Here is a 17,234-nt window from a genome sequence, read left to right on the forward strand (position 1 = left end):
CTGCCGTACTAAAGGTAAAAGATTACCTTTAAATCTTTTATTTCATGTTTTTTTTATTAATCCCATCAAGGAATTACTGTTTTACAATCCCCGTTAATCATGGACGGTCACCGACTGTAGCAATCAAAGGGTTAACAGTTAGGATTGGAGCTATCTTCTACTGTTAAAATAGCCTCAGCGATAAGTGACAGGAGACGGAGATGAAGACAGTACATAGTACAATGCAGATCGCTGAAAGGATGTTAGGAAATCACCAGGGGGCTGAGTAATGACCTCAGTAATCAGACTTTTTCATTTTAACATCGTAACTGCTGAAAGTGCTCATTGTGGATAGGGACCAATTCCAAGTTTACTTGTAACTCATTTTATACCTTTGCTGTTATCTGTAGTTCTACATAGAAGCAAAAATAAAGTTTCATAGTTATCCTAAGGGTACTTTCACACTAGCGTTATTCTTTTCCGACATTGAGTTTCGTCCTAGGGGCTCAATACTGGAAAAGAACTGATCAGTTTTATCCTAATGCATTCTGAATGGAGAGCAATCCGTTCAGGACGCATCAGGATGTCTTCAGTTCAGTCTTTTTGCCTTTTCAGGACGGAGATAATACTGTAGCATGCTGCAGTTTTATCTCCGTCCAAAATTCCGGAACACTTGCCGGAATGCCGGATCCGGCATTTTTTCCCATTGAAATGCTTTAATGCCGGATCCGGCCCCGAGTGTTCCGGTAAAACTGATCCGGCATTGCGGTCTGCGCATGCTCAGACCGCAAAAATGTTTAAAAAAAAAAAGGTGTTTTTCCAGATGACACCGGAGAGACGGATCCGTCATTTCAATGCATTTGTCATACGGATCCGTCTCACAAATGCCATCAGTTTGCATACGTTTTGACGGATCCGGCGGGATCGGGTGACGGAACTGCCTACAGGAATCCTCTGCCGCAATTGTGAAAGTACCCTAAATGGGAATTTCCATCTTAGGCAATTTGTCTTCTCTGGCAGGCTGTTCCGGCACAGAATGCCGGGAATCGGCAGGAAAAAAACTGTGGTTGTTGCCCGGCCGATTACGGGCATATTTGCGAGATGTCTGCCGGACCCCATTATAGTCAATGGGGTCTTGCAGGCAGGCAGCAGTATCCAGCAACGCCAGTTCTGGAGAACTCCGGCAGGCCTGTTCTCTGCCTGAACAGCCTGCCAGAGAACTTTGCTATAGATGTGAAACTGGCCTTAGACGTTGATGGCCTAGCTGACCTCTAGACCAGTACTTCTGTCCGGAATGGAGTCCCCTGACTGAATGGATAGGTTTCACGTGCATCTATCACACATTTATGGCACATCCTATAGATGTCTAAGATGGGAATACCACTTGAACTGACTGCACACTTGATGTTTTTACTTATTTTTATTGCTTATCACATATAACTTTTTTCTGTTTTTCTATACTTTTCAGACTCTTGTAAAAATGAATGGAAAACTGAAGCCTATGCTGGATTCCGTAATCACAAATCGTTCCAAATGGGAGGAACTGCACCAGAACAGACTGGTGTCACAGGGAAACACCTCATCCACCACCACCACCACCACCACCTTCCCCACTCCTGCTTCCTCACCTCAGCCAGTGATGGAGTGTCTCCTGAAGACTTAATCCTGCAAGAGAACCACTGCTACATGTGAGAGCTACATTAAAAGGCTGTCATAAGCTTAGCTGTTTAATTAAGTTACTGCAGCCATGCTTTTATAGCTGGAGAGCTAATGCAATGGTCATGACTTGGCTTCTGCCTAGAAGCTCAGTGGATTGAAGACAGAAGGGACTGTGGTAATAGTGAAGCGATATACTGAGGAGCCTCTTGGAAATCTTGCTTTTTGAGACGACAAATGGCACTCATTCAAGCTTTGCAAAAATTGAGCTGTTGCTGCATTGTGGATGGGACACCGGTAGACTTCAACCTAAGTTTAATCCATGCAGCGCAGTGACTCCAATGCACAACGTACTCATTCATCACTAAGCTAAAGCAGACAATGAATATTGTATATTTTTTTGTATGCACCTCCCATAATTACACAGTGCCTGCCTGATGTGTTTTCTTTTTACCTTGCACTTGCATTATTTTAGAAACATGCTTCTCGTAGGTCCACATTGCTAATTTTATGCTCCTCCTCAAAAAATGAATGGGAAACTCCGATGGCAGCTTATTTCCTCATTGCCCAAAGACGAAACAAACTATGCAGATAAATTCTATTATTTCAAACAAATTAGCTATTTTTTATTTGCTTTATTTTATGGTTGTGCTAAAAAAATGTTTAACTATAAAGTAGAATTATATGACAATTTTACCCCATGTACAATATGATTTTAACGTCAAGTATTTTCAGTCTTCTAATCTGTTAGACTACGTTCAGTCGCGACTGTTACTTGTCAGCTTTACAGATGATAATGGGTCAGAGTAGCTTCAAACAAAACTTTGTCTACCTCCTTTTCATTGTTGGCTATGCTTTTTTTTTAACTTTAGTTTAAAATCAGTGTTGCCCTGTCAGTAGTAGGTTAAGCATCACACCAATATATGGCCATAAATCAGCGAACCCAACATAGCATAGGTCAGAGTGGTCAAACACATTAAGGTCTACAGTAGGTAACGCCGGCCACCCTTCATTACCAATACATTGATTGTTTCAGTAGCCACAGTTGTCTCTATTTCAAGTTGGAAATTCATGTAATTCCATTCAATGGTAAAGCACAGAATCTCATAAAATCCAACCCCATAATTTATTGTAAAATATATACTTTTATCGTAGCCCTACCTTCAACCAACCCTTACCAAAGAAGACTTTGTAGTAACATATTTTATCCTAGTAAAATGCATTATATTTATAGCCAAGTATTTTAGATATAGGAAGGGTTGAACCCTTATGTTTAAGGGTGAAATTCTATATTGAAAATGGCCTTGTTGGGTCATGAACATAATCTCCACTGTATCCAATCTATCCATTTTGAATAGGGCTGACCTAAAATATCAGACTGTTTCTGAAAGATATAGCAGCCCCTATTTCCTAATCTCAGACAACCCCTTTAAGTAAGTGGGCCATTAAATGCAGTGTGTACAGGAATTTTTGGTACAAAAGTTATTTTCCAATACGTTGCCTGGATGGTTCTAATTGCAGCGAGTCCCAAAGTGAAGTGGATCCTTATTCACAAAAACAGTACATGCAAAGAGAGGGGCCGCGCAAAAATCCAAATCAATAGAACTGATGTGCGTCTTCCACCAGCTTTCAGCAAGCACACACTAGCTTCGTTAGGCTTTTATTACAATTAACATCCTGTGAGATTATAGAGAAAACACGCACATAGTGAAGCACTGCAACAACCAGCCGCTTTTCCTCTCGATGTTATACTCACAAGCGTGTAAGCAGAATATGCGCCTCAAAAGAAAGCCAACCAGTAGGTCCTCTGCACAGTTGTTCTTGTTGTGCCTCCTACAGGTGATAGATATTTCTCCCATAGTGAAACTCCGTATTTTTTAAATCATAAATATGGTTTATTATACTCACATTCCAATATAATAAAATGCGCAATAATAAAATCAACACAGATCAATAGTCCTGTCCGACCCGGGTTTCGCTCCAAATGGCTTCGTCAGGGGCGTGGCTTCCAAGTATTCCCACAATTCTTAAAACCCCACATTCACTCCACCCACTATTCTCAATACTTAAATAGAAACTCCTACTCCATTTCCTTCAATACAATCGGATGCATCTTAATTCTTCAGGATAAAAGGGATCGAGGTATTCAAATTTAAATACATTTAAAAAAAATAGGAATTTTTGGGACTTCTGCAATACTGATAATAAGAATGGTAAAAAATAAAAAATAAATAAAAGTTTCTGTTTTGGGTCGTGGACTGAACCTGCCCATTGCTGTGTTCTCCAACCTCAAATGTTAACAAAATGAATAGATTCTGCCCACCTATTGATTATTGGTACTATGGAATCAATGGCCATTTCAGGCTTTCCTCTTTAGGAGAACCTGATCTGATCGATTTTAAACATGATATAACTTTTTTACTTCCCCCTTGTTAGATGAAGCACAACAACCATGGGATAGGACAGAATCCGAAAAAAGAATAAAATTAACCTAGATTGCTCATAATCATGTTAATCCCATGAGTTTGTAATGATGTATATACAATGCTCTTGATAAAGATAAATTGGTAGCTAGGATTGCTAGGGAATTCCACCAATGTCTGGCCACTGTTACCCTTATTGATTGCTAGAATAAAGTCCCATACCACCTAGTCCTCCTGTAGGCTTCTCTTGGCTTTCTACAGGTAGCCTAATGGGTTGCTATTAAAATCAATGGCTATACATGCAGCTGCCCAAAAAAAATGGCAAGTGAAGGCACCAGGAGACTAGATAGCACAGTTTTTTCTTTATTTTAACAATCAGTGGGTGTGATAGAAGCCAGACCCCTGCCTGTCAGACAATGATGGCATATTGAGCCAATCCCAATCGCCTTGCACGTCTAGTGATTTATTGTCACATACACAAGCGACAACACTTATTAAAGGGAATCGTTCACCAGGAAACTCACCCAGCGGAATACATGCATTGATTACGGGACAGTATGTTGGATCCAACTCCACTAGAAAGAGAGTTAGGACTTAGAAGAGGTATAAACAACGTACCTAGACTGTGCACCTGTAGGACCAGTTAAATTATTTAAGATGCTCTTTTTCTTTCATTCTATGTCGCATTATTTTCGCAGTTGAGGAGCACTGGATGCAACACATTAATCAATATGGCATGGTTCTTGTATGTCTTGATTATGTTTTTTATACTATGTAAATATGTTTATACATAAAACATATATATTAGCATTACGCATTTTTATGAATGTGTCTCTACACTGTTGTCATCCACCATATTATTATTACCCATAGGTTATCACAAGAAACAAGCACTGGTCAAAACACGGATCAAACTGCCAGTGTCTCTAACTTCCCAGTGCCAGTGTTTATTTCTATTGTTGGGTGAAATTCTTTTACTTTGTTACTGTTGTGCACAGTACTGTATATTGTATAAGTTACAATGTGTCACCATGGAGTATTTCAATTCCAAGAGAAATGTATGACATTCATATTTGTTTCAAGGTGTGACCACCAAATGCCCGCTGTCTGCATAGTTTTACCACTTTATATACAGGCTCATCTGCTTTCCCGATTATTGTGATCTCTGGATCTTGCACTGAGATGGTGACAACTAGAAAAAAAAAATGACTGAAGAAACTAGCCCATGACATACAGCAGAAGACAAAGAGAAGGTTGTCAAGCTTACCATTCAGCTCAGGTACACATTCGTGTGTGTGAAAAGGAATCTTATGTCTGCCATTTTTTAACATTAGAAACACTAGAGATATGTTCCTATTTGCAATCTGCACTATTTGTATGGACATTCATGAGGTAGTTCCTAATAAAGCCACTTTTAGCAATCACAAGAGGTTTTCAACTGCAGCCAGCAGTGCCTACTAGGTTAGAAAATCAGTTTATAGAGTTGTGTGATTTGAGTCACCTTGCATTTCAAGTATGAAATATACTTTTTCTAAAATTGGTACCTTTTGGTCAGGCTCCTCTAAGTTGTATGTGTATATGTGACGGCAGTCATTTTATTGTGCTAGACATGAAAGTGATTTGTGTGCCTTAGTGTTGTTATTGAATGAGCAAGCTTCATGAGATGAGAACTCATCATGGCAAACTAACAAAGCATGCATAGCATATAACCACAAACAAGTCTATGTCTTCCCTCAGATAGCCCCAACAAACTGACTGTCTGCCATTGTCCCTCAACAGAGTCCTTTCCAGGCTGTTTAGAACCCTGTCCACCCCACCGTCCATGATGTTTTTCTTTACCTTTGTCCATTTCCTCCACAGAGCCCCGACACTGTGTCCCCCTTTCCTCTCCCCACAGAGTTCTTCCACCTATTGTCCCCCTCTCTTCTGTCTGGTTTTTCTCCAATTCTTTCCATCCCTCTATTGTATTTTCAAATTCCTCTCACCCCTGGTGCCCCTCTTATACCTGCCACTTTCTGTGCCCCCAACCAAATTATCCTCCAAAGGAGGACTTCTGCACCCTCAGAGCCCTTTCCAATGTGTGTCCCCTTGTCTAACTGCAGACAAGGCTATAGGTTATCTGTTTTAAAGGGATTCTGCAAGAATAAAGAAGTGGCGTTGGCAAACTTCCCCTTTCCCCCACTTGGCCAAACCTGTAAAGTGAAGTTTAGTTACCTGCTTGCCGGGCCTGGCTCCATACTCCTTCTCCTTCCAGCCTGTGATACTTGACTAGGCTCCCTCACTGAAGACATTAGGTCTGACGCTACCTGCAACCAGTCACTGGTCACAGTGGTGATCAGATCCCTTTGCAACGATTTGTTATGACATAAGGGTATCCGGTCACCACCATGGCCACTGATTGGCTGCAGGCAGCATCAAAAAGGATGTTTTCAGTGAGGGAGCCCAGTGGAGAATCGCAGGTCGGGAGGAGGAGCCAGCAACGGGAAGCAGGTAAGTAAGCTTCTCTTTACAGCTTCGGCCAAGGAAGAGGGGGTTGCCAATGATAGAATCTTCAAGTGTTTCCTTTTATGAATACAATAATACAGGGGATGAAAACAGGGGTAAGGGGGTTGTAAACAGAAATGTGTCCATTTCACTGTCTCTGCATTGTGTATAGGCTATAAGTGAAGCTGCTCTTTCTTCCTCATTCCCAGCAAAGAGTCACAGCATAATCAGCTGCTCATAACTAAACTCTTTCCTGTTAAGCTGATGAATCTCCCTTCATGTCAGTCAAAGCCTGCCATGCTAAGTAAGTCAGGTATCACAATGTGAGGTTTCCAATCATAAAAAATGCTATCTAAACTATAAAAAAACTGATTTCTATTTTATTTTCTTTGCAATCCCAATAAATAAGCTTTCTCCTCATATCAATATTCAATTGATGTTTTCCTTGGCTTTTAATTATACTACATCTTAAAAACAGAAAAAGAGTGTGAGGAACATATTCAATGGCGTTCAACAAAGTTGCTGTTCCTGTACAAAATCATGACATAATTTACTAATATCCTAAAAAAGATGATCATTAGAAATTGGTGACACCTAATATATCTAGTCTTGTCAAGTAACCTTCCACACCAGGCATCATTCTTAAAAACATATGTTAAAAAAAAAAAGAAGAAAACATATGGCCAGCGCTCAAATTGGTTACCTCTGCTGTGTATGCACACTCGTTACTTTTATGATTTCACTAATATTAGGAGTGTATGTTGAAATATTCTGTAGAAATAGCAACAAGAACAGGATAAGTGAGAACTTCATCAGCTACAGTACGTTTGCTATGGGTGCTCAATGTTCACAGGTTAGTAGTGTTGCACTGGAATGTGACGGTACTCCTTATGTGAATGCAGCTTGAGTTCTGTTTTTGCGGGTTCATTTGGTTTATTAAGACCCTTCAAGTCTGAGTTCGAATGTATGTTCTATTCTGCATGTTGGACATTGCAAGTTCTAGTTCTATAGTTATATCGTTGTACACCTTGATTATGATTATACACGTGTGTGCACTTCTATTCTGCACACACGCACACATAAAATGCATATCTCATCGCTATCTAACATGCACCTTCTCTTCCCAACATAATCTAACTTGTGGTCACGGTCTATATTACAATCTTTGGCTATTATTGTGCCACTAAGTTTGTATCTTTTTTAAATTTTCCACCTCTATTTATGTTATATTGTACTTTGTTAAATTCTGTCTTGTTTTTTAACAGCATGTTTTGAAGATGACATTTATGGCTCGGTTTTTTGTTATTTTTCTCATGGAAATAATAAAAAAATCACTTTATTTCACTTGGTCTTATAATTATACAGTTACGACATATTTAAAGGTTTTTAATCTGTCAGCATGATTCTGGACTTTTATCTGCTGTACTACGATGCAGTCACAGAGGAAATGATGCTTTACACAGACCCCAATGAAATCAGTTAGGGAGGTGCGGGGACCAGGCTAGACCAAACAGCAGAGTCAAAACAGAGTAAACCCTCAAGTGCTTATACCTGGACTTGTAGACATTGGCTTCATGCATGCCTTCTGCTGATAAGCCATAACCTCATGCCCACCTACAACCATTATTGAAACCACATTGGGGCTAGTAGACACATCCCATACATTACTGTAAATGTTCAAAAATGGCCAGTATAGGGGTCTGGAAACTGTTTTGTAGTGGTCAAACACAAAGTCTACAGCAATGAGTCTACATCTAAGGATAAACCATTAGGGTTGTTGTGGTTCAATTGGTTGTTTAGGTGGACATACCTATGGTTAGACTGGCCAACCAGAGTACCAGAGTATCCTCCTGTTGGCCCAATCTCTGAGGCCATAGTGGGCCCCAAAGGTCTAGGAGAAAAAAAAACAATTGGAGATAATAAATTGCCACTAGGGACTATTTCTTCAATTCAGAACCTGAGGCTTGGGCCTCAAGAATAATTTCCTCTGATAGGCCCAAGAATCCCCAGTCGGAACATGGCCATACCTGTTCCTAGCTATTTACATAGCTGGGAAAATGAATACTTGAACACTTAGACACTTCTGGCCACCATCTGATTTCCACACTCAGAAGGGCAGCTGTGAAAAGAAATACCTCCATACACCTATGGAGAAGTATCCAATACAGGGCCGGATGAATAGTCATGCACCGAATATTGGTGACCTCATTCAACTGCTTTTACATGTAATCTCCCAATTGAACTTCCTATTGGTACATTAGTTTATAATGCCCACTAGTAAAATCTTGCCCATACTCCCGACGAAGCAATATGTGTAATGCGCTTCGAGGTGGCCGAGACTAGCATAGGTTTAATAAGTTATTTTTACATTTGGTGACAATAGACTAGTGAATGAGATAGAGTTCGGCCCTTGGAATGGCTTTTAACAATACACATTGGCTTCATACATACCCTCTGCCAATCAGCCCATCTACCACCATTATTGAAAACACATTGGGGTTAGTAGATACTTCCCATACATTACTGCAGATGTTGAAAAGATAGTATATGGGCCTGGCACCTGTTTTGTAGTGGTTAAGCACAAGGTATACAGCAATAAGTCTACATCTATGGTGTGTAAACCACTGGGGGTGCTTAATTTAGTTCTTTATGTGGACATACCTATGGTTGGACTGGCCAAAAAGAGTACTAGAGTATAGTGTCCACTAGGATCTATTTCTTCGAGTCAAAACCTATTAGGCTTTATAGATGATATAGGGCTTGGACCTCAAATACAATTTCCACTGGTTAGTCTAAGGATCTCCAGTCCAACACTAGACATACCTTTTCTTGGCTATTTACATAGCTGAGAACTGAAATCAACTACATGTTAGTGTTTATATGTAGGTTCATCTTATTCAGCATCTTAAAATGCCCAAAATCAAAATTATTTTTATGTGCTCCTACAATGCATATATATGCCCCCAAACCTGTTTTCATGTCTGTGCTTTCTTTCCCCCTGTCTGGGCATCAGACTTTTCTGGCAGATCTGTTTACATTCCTAGTTGCCTGTTTACATAGCTGTATACAGTGATGACTCACAGGCTGGCCGGGCCCCCCCCCCCCCCCATCACTGATCTGATCAGTCTGCAAGAGCTCTGCCCACTACACCTCCTGTGGCCATTTTACTACACCCATACATGAATCCTGCTAGTCTATTCTCTATTTCTCACTCAGTTTCTAAATCACATCACTGACAGTCCACAGGCTCTTCCCCACCATCAGCACAGTTGGATAAACAGCTTGAATCAGCAAGCACATCAAATCACATGTGTATCTAATCCTATCATTTATGATACAGCCTGCAGTGCCTGATACATAGTCTGTATGTGCGATACTGCCTGCTGAGCTGTGTATCTAATCCCATCTTGTACTATACTGTCTGGTGTGTATCTAAGCTGATCATGTCAGATACTATCTGGTGTGCCTGTGTATCTAAATTTATCGTCTGCGATTCCTGGGCCGATCATGCTAATTTTCATGAGCCCAATAACCAAAATTGGGCCCCCTGGCCCCTGTATCATTCACAGTGCCTCCCATAACAGTGACATTCAAAGTACCATCCACAGTGCCCCCATGTAACATCCACAGGGCCCTCCAAGTGCCATCTAAAGTGCCCCCCCCCAAGTGCCATCCACAGTGCCTCCCCAGTGACATGCACAGCATAGTGACAGTATTAGTCAGCCAAGTACAGGCTTCACACAGAAGCCTGTACACTGAATTGACAGCTAGCGGTCCCGCCGCAAGCACACTAGCATTTAACCTAGTGCCCTTGCTTTGGGAAAGAAGATGGCTAGCCCAGCAATCTTCCTCTTGCAGGAGGCAGTGACATCAGTGGTGACGTGATTCGAACGGAAGCCCTGAAAACCCGTCAGGAGTGGTCACATGACAGTGAAGAGTCAATCAGAACTGGCTGCAGTGTGGAAGGTTACTTAGTTACATAGTTAATACGGTTGAAAAAATACATAAGTCCATCAAATTCAACCAAGGGATAGGTAGGGACGCGAATCCCAGAAGGAAGTGAGACTCAGATTTCTACACGTTTTCATAAGCATTAATGTCATTTACTTTTAAGAATTAATCTAAACCCTTTTAAAAACTGCCCACTGTTTCTGCTGTGACCACGTCCTGAGGAAGTCTATTCCACAGATTCACAGTTCTTACCGTAAAGAAGCTTTGACACTTCTGGAGACTGAACTTTTTCTTCTCCAGTCGGAGGCAGTGCCCCCTTGTCTTTTGAGGGAGTTTTACATTGAACAGCTTATCACCATATTTGTTGTATGGCCCATTTATATATTTGTATAGGTTAATCATGTCCCCCTTTAGACATCTCTTCTCAAGACTACATAAATTTATTTCTTTTAATCTTTCTTCATAACTAAGACCCTCTATGCCCCCTCAGTTTAGTCGCTCTCCTTTGTACTTTTTCCAGTTCCAAAGCATCCTTTTTATGGACTGGTGCCCAGAATTGAACTGCATATTCCAGATGAGGCTGCACCAATGCTTTGTAAAGTGGTAATATTACATCCCTGCCCCGCGAGTCCATGCCTCATTTAATGCATGATAATATCCTGGTAGCCTTAGAAGCAGCTGATTGACATTGTATGCTGTTATTTAATCTACAATCTACACCCAAATCCTTCTCTATTAAGTGACTCTCCCAGTGTTACCTCCCATAGGAGGTAATATGATGCATGGAGATTATTACTACTGTAGGAAGGCGCAAGGGTCTGTCATTGACAGAAGGTATGTGTCACTGAGGTTCCTGGCCTCGGTGAAGTAAGAGCCAGTATTTTGAGGTGTCAGCGGCAGCTAATGCTGATTGACACTTTGCTATTTTAGTATGACTATATAGCTGATCCGGGACGTCTCTTACTGGGAGTCGTCAAAATGATGGGTGGGTGACTACTCCCCATGTTCCAGGCCGGGTCTTCACTGGCCTATAAAAAACCCAGCCAGCAGTGTCAGCTGTGAGTGATTACCTCTCTCTGACAGAGGTGCTCTGGGAATCGCTGGTGTGGGAACTGAGCCCTGTGCTGGGCTGAAAAGCTGAGACCTGTGTGTTGGGAGAGCAGGCCACCTAAAGACTGCATTTTGACTGCTGGAGGCAGAACCGCCGACAAGGTAAAGTTTTTTGTTATGCGCAAACTTTCTACTTGGTGTGAACAAACACCAACCTTTCAAAGAGTGTTTTTTGTTTGACCTTATGTGTGAATAAACATGGGCATTTGAATTAAGAACTTGTACTTTGCTTCTGTGCTGCACCCGCTTATCCCAACTACCAGAGCGAATCCCCACACTACCAAGATGCATAACTTTACATTTATCCACATTGAACCTCATTTGCCAAGTTGATGCTCAATCACTCAGTGTTCAAGTCAGCTTGTATTTTATGGACATCTTCCATAGACTGCACAGTACTACATAGATTAGTGTCATCTGCAAAAATAGAAATGGTGCTATTAATTCTGTTCTCAATATCATTAATAAATAAATTAAATAATAGGTAATAGGTAAGTATGAAACCACCAGTCTTCCTTCCACAGGTTAGATTTATCCCCCAAAACTTAGGTTTGCCCGGAGATCCCCTTTAAGGTTTTTAATAATATCTACAATATGCACACAGTATTTTGGTTGGGCAAACAAAAACAGGAAATAAATGGCCAGGTATCACTTGATTTCTGTCCAAAAAATGTCTCTGCGCAGTCTGACAATTTCTACAGGACTTTAGAAGTTTCCTGTGGCCAAGGCAGGTGTGACAGCCAGCTTTGCCTAGAAGAAGAAAAACCTGTGTTCTGAAATCACACAAACTAAGGAATCCAGGTAAATTCATCTTTTGGGAATGTAACTTTAATATAATTTGTACCCAAACTGAACTTCTGCTTTCAACTGAAAACTCCCTTTAAAAGATTACTGTGCAATTTGACTGGTCCAACTTTCTGTGCCAACATCAACCTGGAGTTTGTACGTTTATTCATTGATTTGGTTTTGGGAACTAACTGCATTCCATCTGTCTCTGCAAAATGTTACGTTTTCAAGCCAGTTCAGAGCAGGGAAAATATAGGGGAATATGGAGCAGAAAGTGCTGGACCCGTTCTCTCCATATGCCCAGCTTTCTGCAATACTTCAAATTTGTACTGGCATAAGTAATGGAGTAAAGTGAAATGATCATGGTGACACTGTGGGATAAAATATTTAGATTTGTGTTCAGATTTACTGCTGACTGGCGGGTAAACGGCTGAATGTATGTGCAAAAGAATGAGTTTTTCCCTTTCGATTGTTAATTAACGAATGAATGATTCAAACAAGGGGTGGGTTTGAATATGTAGATAAATGCCAGTGTGGGGGATGATGCCAGAGGCCAAGGCTATGGTAACAGATGGAATATTACTCTGGAGTTCAATGCTCTAAATGTAAGAGCGACACAGTGGAAGTTAAGCGACTTCTATTGTATTGCTATGTTTCTCCATCTGATCTATCTATCTATAGGACAACACATTATCATCAGTCTCATGGAGAGCACACCGATCGCCAGCGTAATAGCTTTGGAATATATGTAGCTGCCTATAAAATTGACAAATGTGTGTACTTTTTATGAGTTTAACATCAGAGATTTGACATGAACTTCTACAACATAGTCAAAACTCAGTAAACACTGTTAGTTCAGCATGTATTAACCCCTTCCCCCACTGCATGCTAATCCCTGTAGTTTAACCCCGAGATTCTGATCGCTCCATGAAGGGTTACCTTTGTCTCCCCATTACCAACCCCGGCATTGCAATCACCACAGAAAAGCGCCAAAAGCAAATTATTTGGCAAAGGACCCCAGGTATTTTCCTAAGATAGTACCTGTTAGGCAGGGGTGCACCTCCAATGAGGCAAGGTGAGGAGATTGCCTCATGTGGTACCAGGTAGCGGCAAGTGGGGGGCAGCAGAAGGGCTGTCATCATGGCCGTCTGGTCTGTATGGAGAAGATAAGGAAAAAGGACGTCTACATCAGAGGAGACGTCATTGGATGTAAGAGGTATGTGGCACTGTATTACCCTGTATGTTTTGTAGTGTTGTATGTAACGTTTTCCAGGTATGTCTTTAACAGTAGGGCTGGAGGGAATTGGTTAGTTTAAGAATTTAGCATAGGGGGCGCTGTTTCAGTTTTCACCTCAGGCAACAGAAAGGTTAGGTGCATCCCTGCTGTTAGGTTATACCTTAGGTACGCCCTAACTGCTGCCTGTGCATTGGAACTAAAGGATAACCCAATGTATTGAAAATGAATACTCGGATACTTCAGCCTGCCATCTGAAGTCCACGCTCAGAAGAGCAGCCATGAAGGGAAATATCTCCATACACCTATGTAGACATCGAGGTACCTCTCTTCACGGCTACCCTTCGGAGCGTGGGCTTCAGATGGCCGGAGGAAGTATCCAATACGGGGCTGGATGAATGGTTATGCGATGAATATCTGTGACCTTACTCAACACCTTTATTACAATCAAGCTAAATCTGAGACATGTAGGCTCTACAGCAGGTGAGTTTCTTGTTATGTGAGGACACATGCAGTGAGGTATGGGGTGTTTGGACTTCATAGGTCTCAACAGGAATGATTTACAGGTTATGATATAATCACTCATATTCCTATGTAGAGCCATGCTGTCTTTAGGCCTCCTGCTGTGAGTGGAGCCTCAATGTCTGGACCCTTCATGACTTTGAATGGGATTGCGTGATTTGCATGTATGAGGAGCTGTGCATACCTATTAAATGTTTCAGACGGTGTTGCCATCTAATTGATTGCATCAGATTCTAATTGGGTCACAGTATTTATTCAACTATACAGTAACACAGAACTTGTGGAGCAGAAGGTGCCTCCATTACCATATACTGTACATAAGACCAACTAAAATGATAAGCAGTCTATTTGTCACAGGGGGTGAGTTGATAGTGATGTTCAGGAAGTAATTATCATGAGACTATACATGTGATAATTGACATATTCATGTACTGGTTGTCCCTATCAGTGGCATGTTACTACTGATCGCTATTATACCACATTTTAGTGATGTCTGCAGGCCTGCTATTGTGTTAGATCCTATTTCTGCCCATATGTTTTTAATTATTATTAAATATAAAAGATATTTTTATGGGGAATGCTTGTTTTTTCTTGATAGTAATTCTAGATCTTTTGAGTAATAGGTATGTTACCGATGTAGGCGAGTTAAACTTGACTCTGATAACACATGGCACAGTGTTATCTTGGTTATCTTGTGACAAAAGCCATTGAAATACATTAAAAAGTTAGATATTGTCACGGGGTGTCATCACGGGTATAAAGATAGAGCGGAGGTGCACCCCTTGAGCTGCCACCCGGTCCCCTGTCCCTGCCTACTTGCACCACCTGCCCTAGGTGATGGGGCGCAACTGGGCGACAGTCCCTGAGTAAGTGCAAGCAGAGAGATAAAAACAGCAGGGAAGCAGACAGCCAAGGAGAGGTAGCACTCGAGCGGAAAGAGAGGTGGAACAAGCAAGGTATAACCAAAAACGGAAGGGCGAGGCGGGTCAACTAGCCGGGAGGTCACGTCAGTACGAGGGAAGAGGCAAAGACAAAATCCAAAAGCAAGCCTAGATCAAAATCCGAGAGGTAGTGTCAAGGTTCAGGGAGCAGGCAGAAGAGGTGTCAGGAAGCAGATCAAGGGTCAAATCCAAAGGTAAGCTAAATAACAATAATAATAAGGGACCAAAATCACAGGCAACCTTTAGCCAGCAGGTTGCCTGTATTTATAGTGGGGGTGAGGGTCATGTGACGTGGCCAGCGTCACATGACCGACAGACAGGCAAGTCGAGCACCGAGTGATCAGCTCGGCGCTCAAGGCAGACCTAGGAGCAGGGAGCCTCCCAGCTAGCAAAGCTGCCCTGGGAACGAGGCCGAACACAGATCCTTGCTCCCGAAGCTAAGCAGCAGGTCTGCGGCTGATGGGAGACAGAGTGCGCCTTCGGCGCCCCGTTACAGATATCTTTTTCTTGCCATTCTTTTCTTAACGCGTTAACCATCAAGTTTAGCCCGGCTGCATCTGTATATGAAGGAAGAGGACATTGTAGAATCCTATCCAGTGAACGTCTGACCCTTTAACAGGCCTTGCAACATAAGTTTAGATATAAGCAAAAAAGCTGAATATTCACCCATTCACAGACAGCTGTTTTGGAGTCTTTGCTCCTCGTCAGTGCAGTATTGCCCGGCCTACAACATTCCTTATACTAACTTGGAGGTCTCCACAAGAGAAAACTTTATACCCAGAGCTTTGCATTGAACTAACAAGGGGCAAAACCCCTGAAACTTTTTTCTTATTGATAAGATTTTGGATTTGGCTTATATCCATAGTCATGTTTTGAGACCTGTTAATAGGTCAGACATTGACTAAAAGGATCACTATCCAGGAGGTGGCACCAGCTTTTTTCCTCTTTGATAAGAGATTTACGGTCTTTAATTTATGAGAAATCAAAGCCAGACCAAACCCTATTTCTATAGTAGCTATAAATTGTTCTGCTCAATGTCAATAAGTAATTAATATGTCATTTAAGTGTGATTGTAATATCAATTAAATGGGAACCAATTAAAAGTTATTTAAGGCCTGTAGGGGGTTCATTGCAAATCAAGAAAGCCATCTATCAGGACGTGCTCAGCAATAATTAACTGAAAATATATAGGTTTGTGACGGAATATGATTACTAATTTAGTAACTAATCAGTTAATGCTTAAGATGAGAAATTAATCTTATCATTAACTTAATTAGGTCCTTTAAAATATAGAAACATGGAGGGCAGGTACTTTATTTACATCACTGTCGTAAAAGACGTAGCAGCTTTTCTTTTCTTTACTGCATCTTAATTCCAGTGCCCAAAAAATCTTAGCTGAGCTATTTCTTCTTTAAGAGACTCGTTGACTGATTTTACAGATGCAGCCTATCTTATGACAATACTTGATCACATATTTCATGTAAGTAAAAGCCCAATAAGCCGTAACTTTAAGACCACTCAAAGGTAAAAGATTAGGCAGCAAATAAATGGTTAGTATTTGAAATTGGGTGCCCAAGGCTACTGATGTGCAAACAATCCATGAAGAATCCATTTTCAACTTACAGGACTTAAGGTGTACCTACCTACACTTTTAGATGTCTTTTCAGAAAAAAAAAAAAGCTGCTATATGTGTGTACATGAGAAATAGTACAATTTCTGACCATTTTTCTTTTACTTGTATATGGCATTTTATGCAAATTTCCCCTCTGCAGGCTCATCTCAAATTATGAGTTCTGACCCAGTGGGTGGAGACTAGCTGCTATGATGTCTCCCATCTAGGATAAAAAAAGGAAAGGCTAATTGTGCAGGAACGCTTAAAATTGCTGGCAGATTCAGGGCTGCTCACCTTATGCTGTTGTGCAGAGGGCACAACAGCCTATTGCGCTTGTGTGGAGCCAGACTAGCGGCTGCACTCTGTTCCTCTGGTATCCGATCTGAAAGTATGACTGGAAATAGTGGAGAAAGACCAGAACTGTTTGCGACACTGCTGGAAAAGCACGACTCCAGAGAAGTGAAGGGAGTTGAGAAACTTTAGTGCTTAAAAGCAAGACACTGTAAAAAAAATATACCTTAGGCTACTTTCACACT

General features: G+C 41.2%; 1 protein-coding gene across 1 annotated transcript in view; it reads left to right on the forward strand.

Annotated features, from left to right (window-relative positions):
* Positions 1-3,180, forward strand: part of PDE11A (phosphodiesterase 11A) — a 677,788-nt gene extending 674,608 nt beyond the window's left edge. The window contains exon 20 of the mRNA XM_040440759.1: positions 1,448-3,180. Coding sequence (XP_040296693.1) covers positions 1,448-1,642 — 195 coding nt within the window. The 3' untranslated portion in view covers positions 1,643-3,180. The remainder of the gene's footprint in view (positions 1-1,447) is intronic.
* The last annotated feature ends 14,054 nt before the right edge of the window (positions 3,181-17,234 follow it).

Source organism: Bufo bufo, chromosome 7 (assembly GCF_905171765.1).
Source record: "Bufo bufo chromosome 7, aBufBuf1.1, whole genome shotgun sequence".
Lineage (NCBI taxonomy): Eukaryota > Metazoa > Chordata > Amphibia > Anura > Bufonidae > Bufo > Bufo bufo.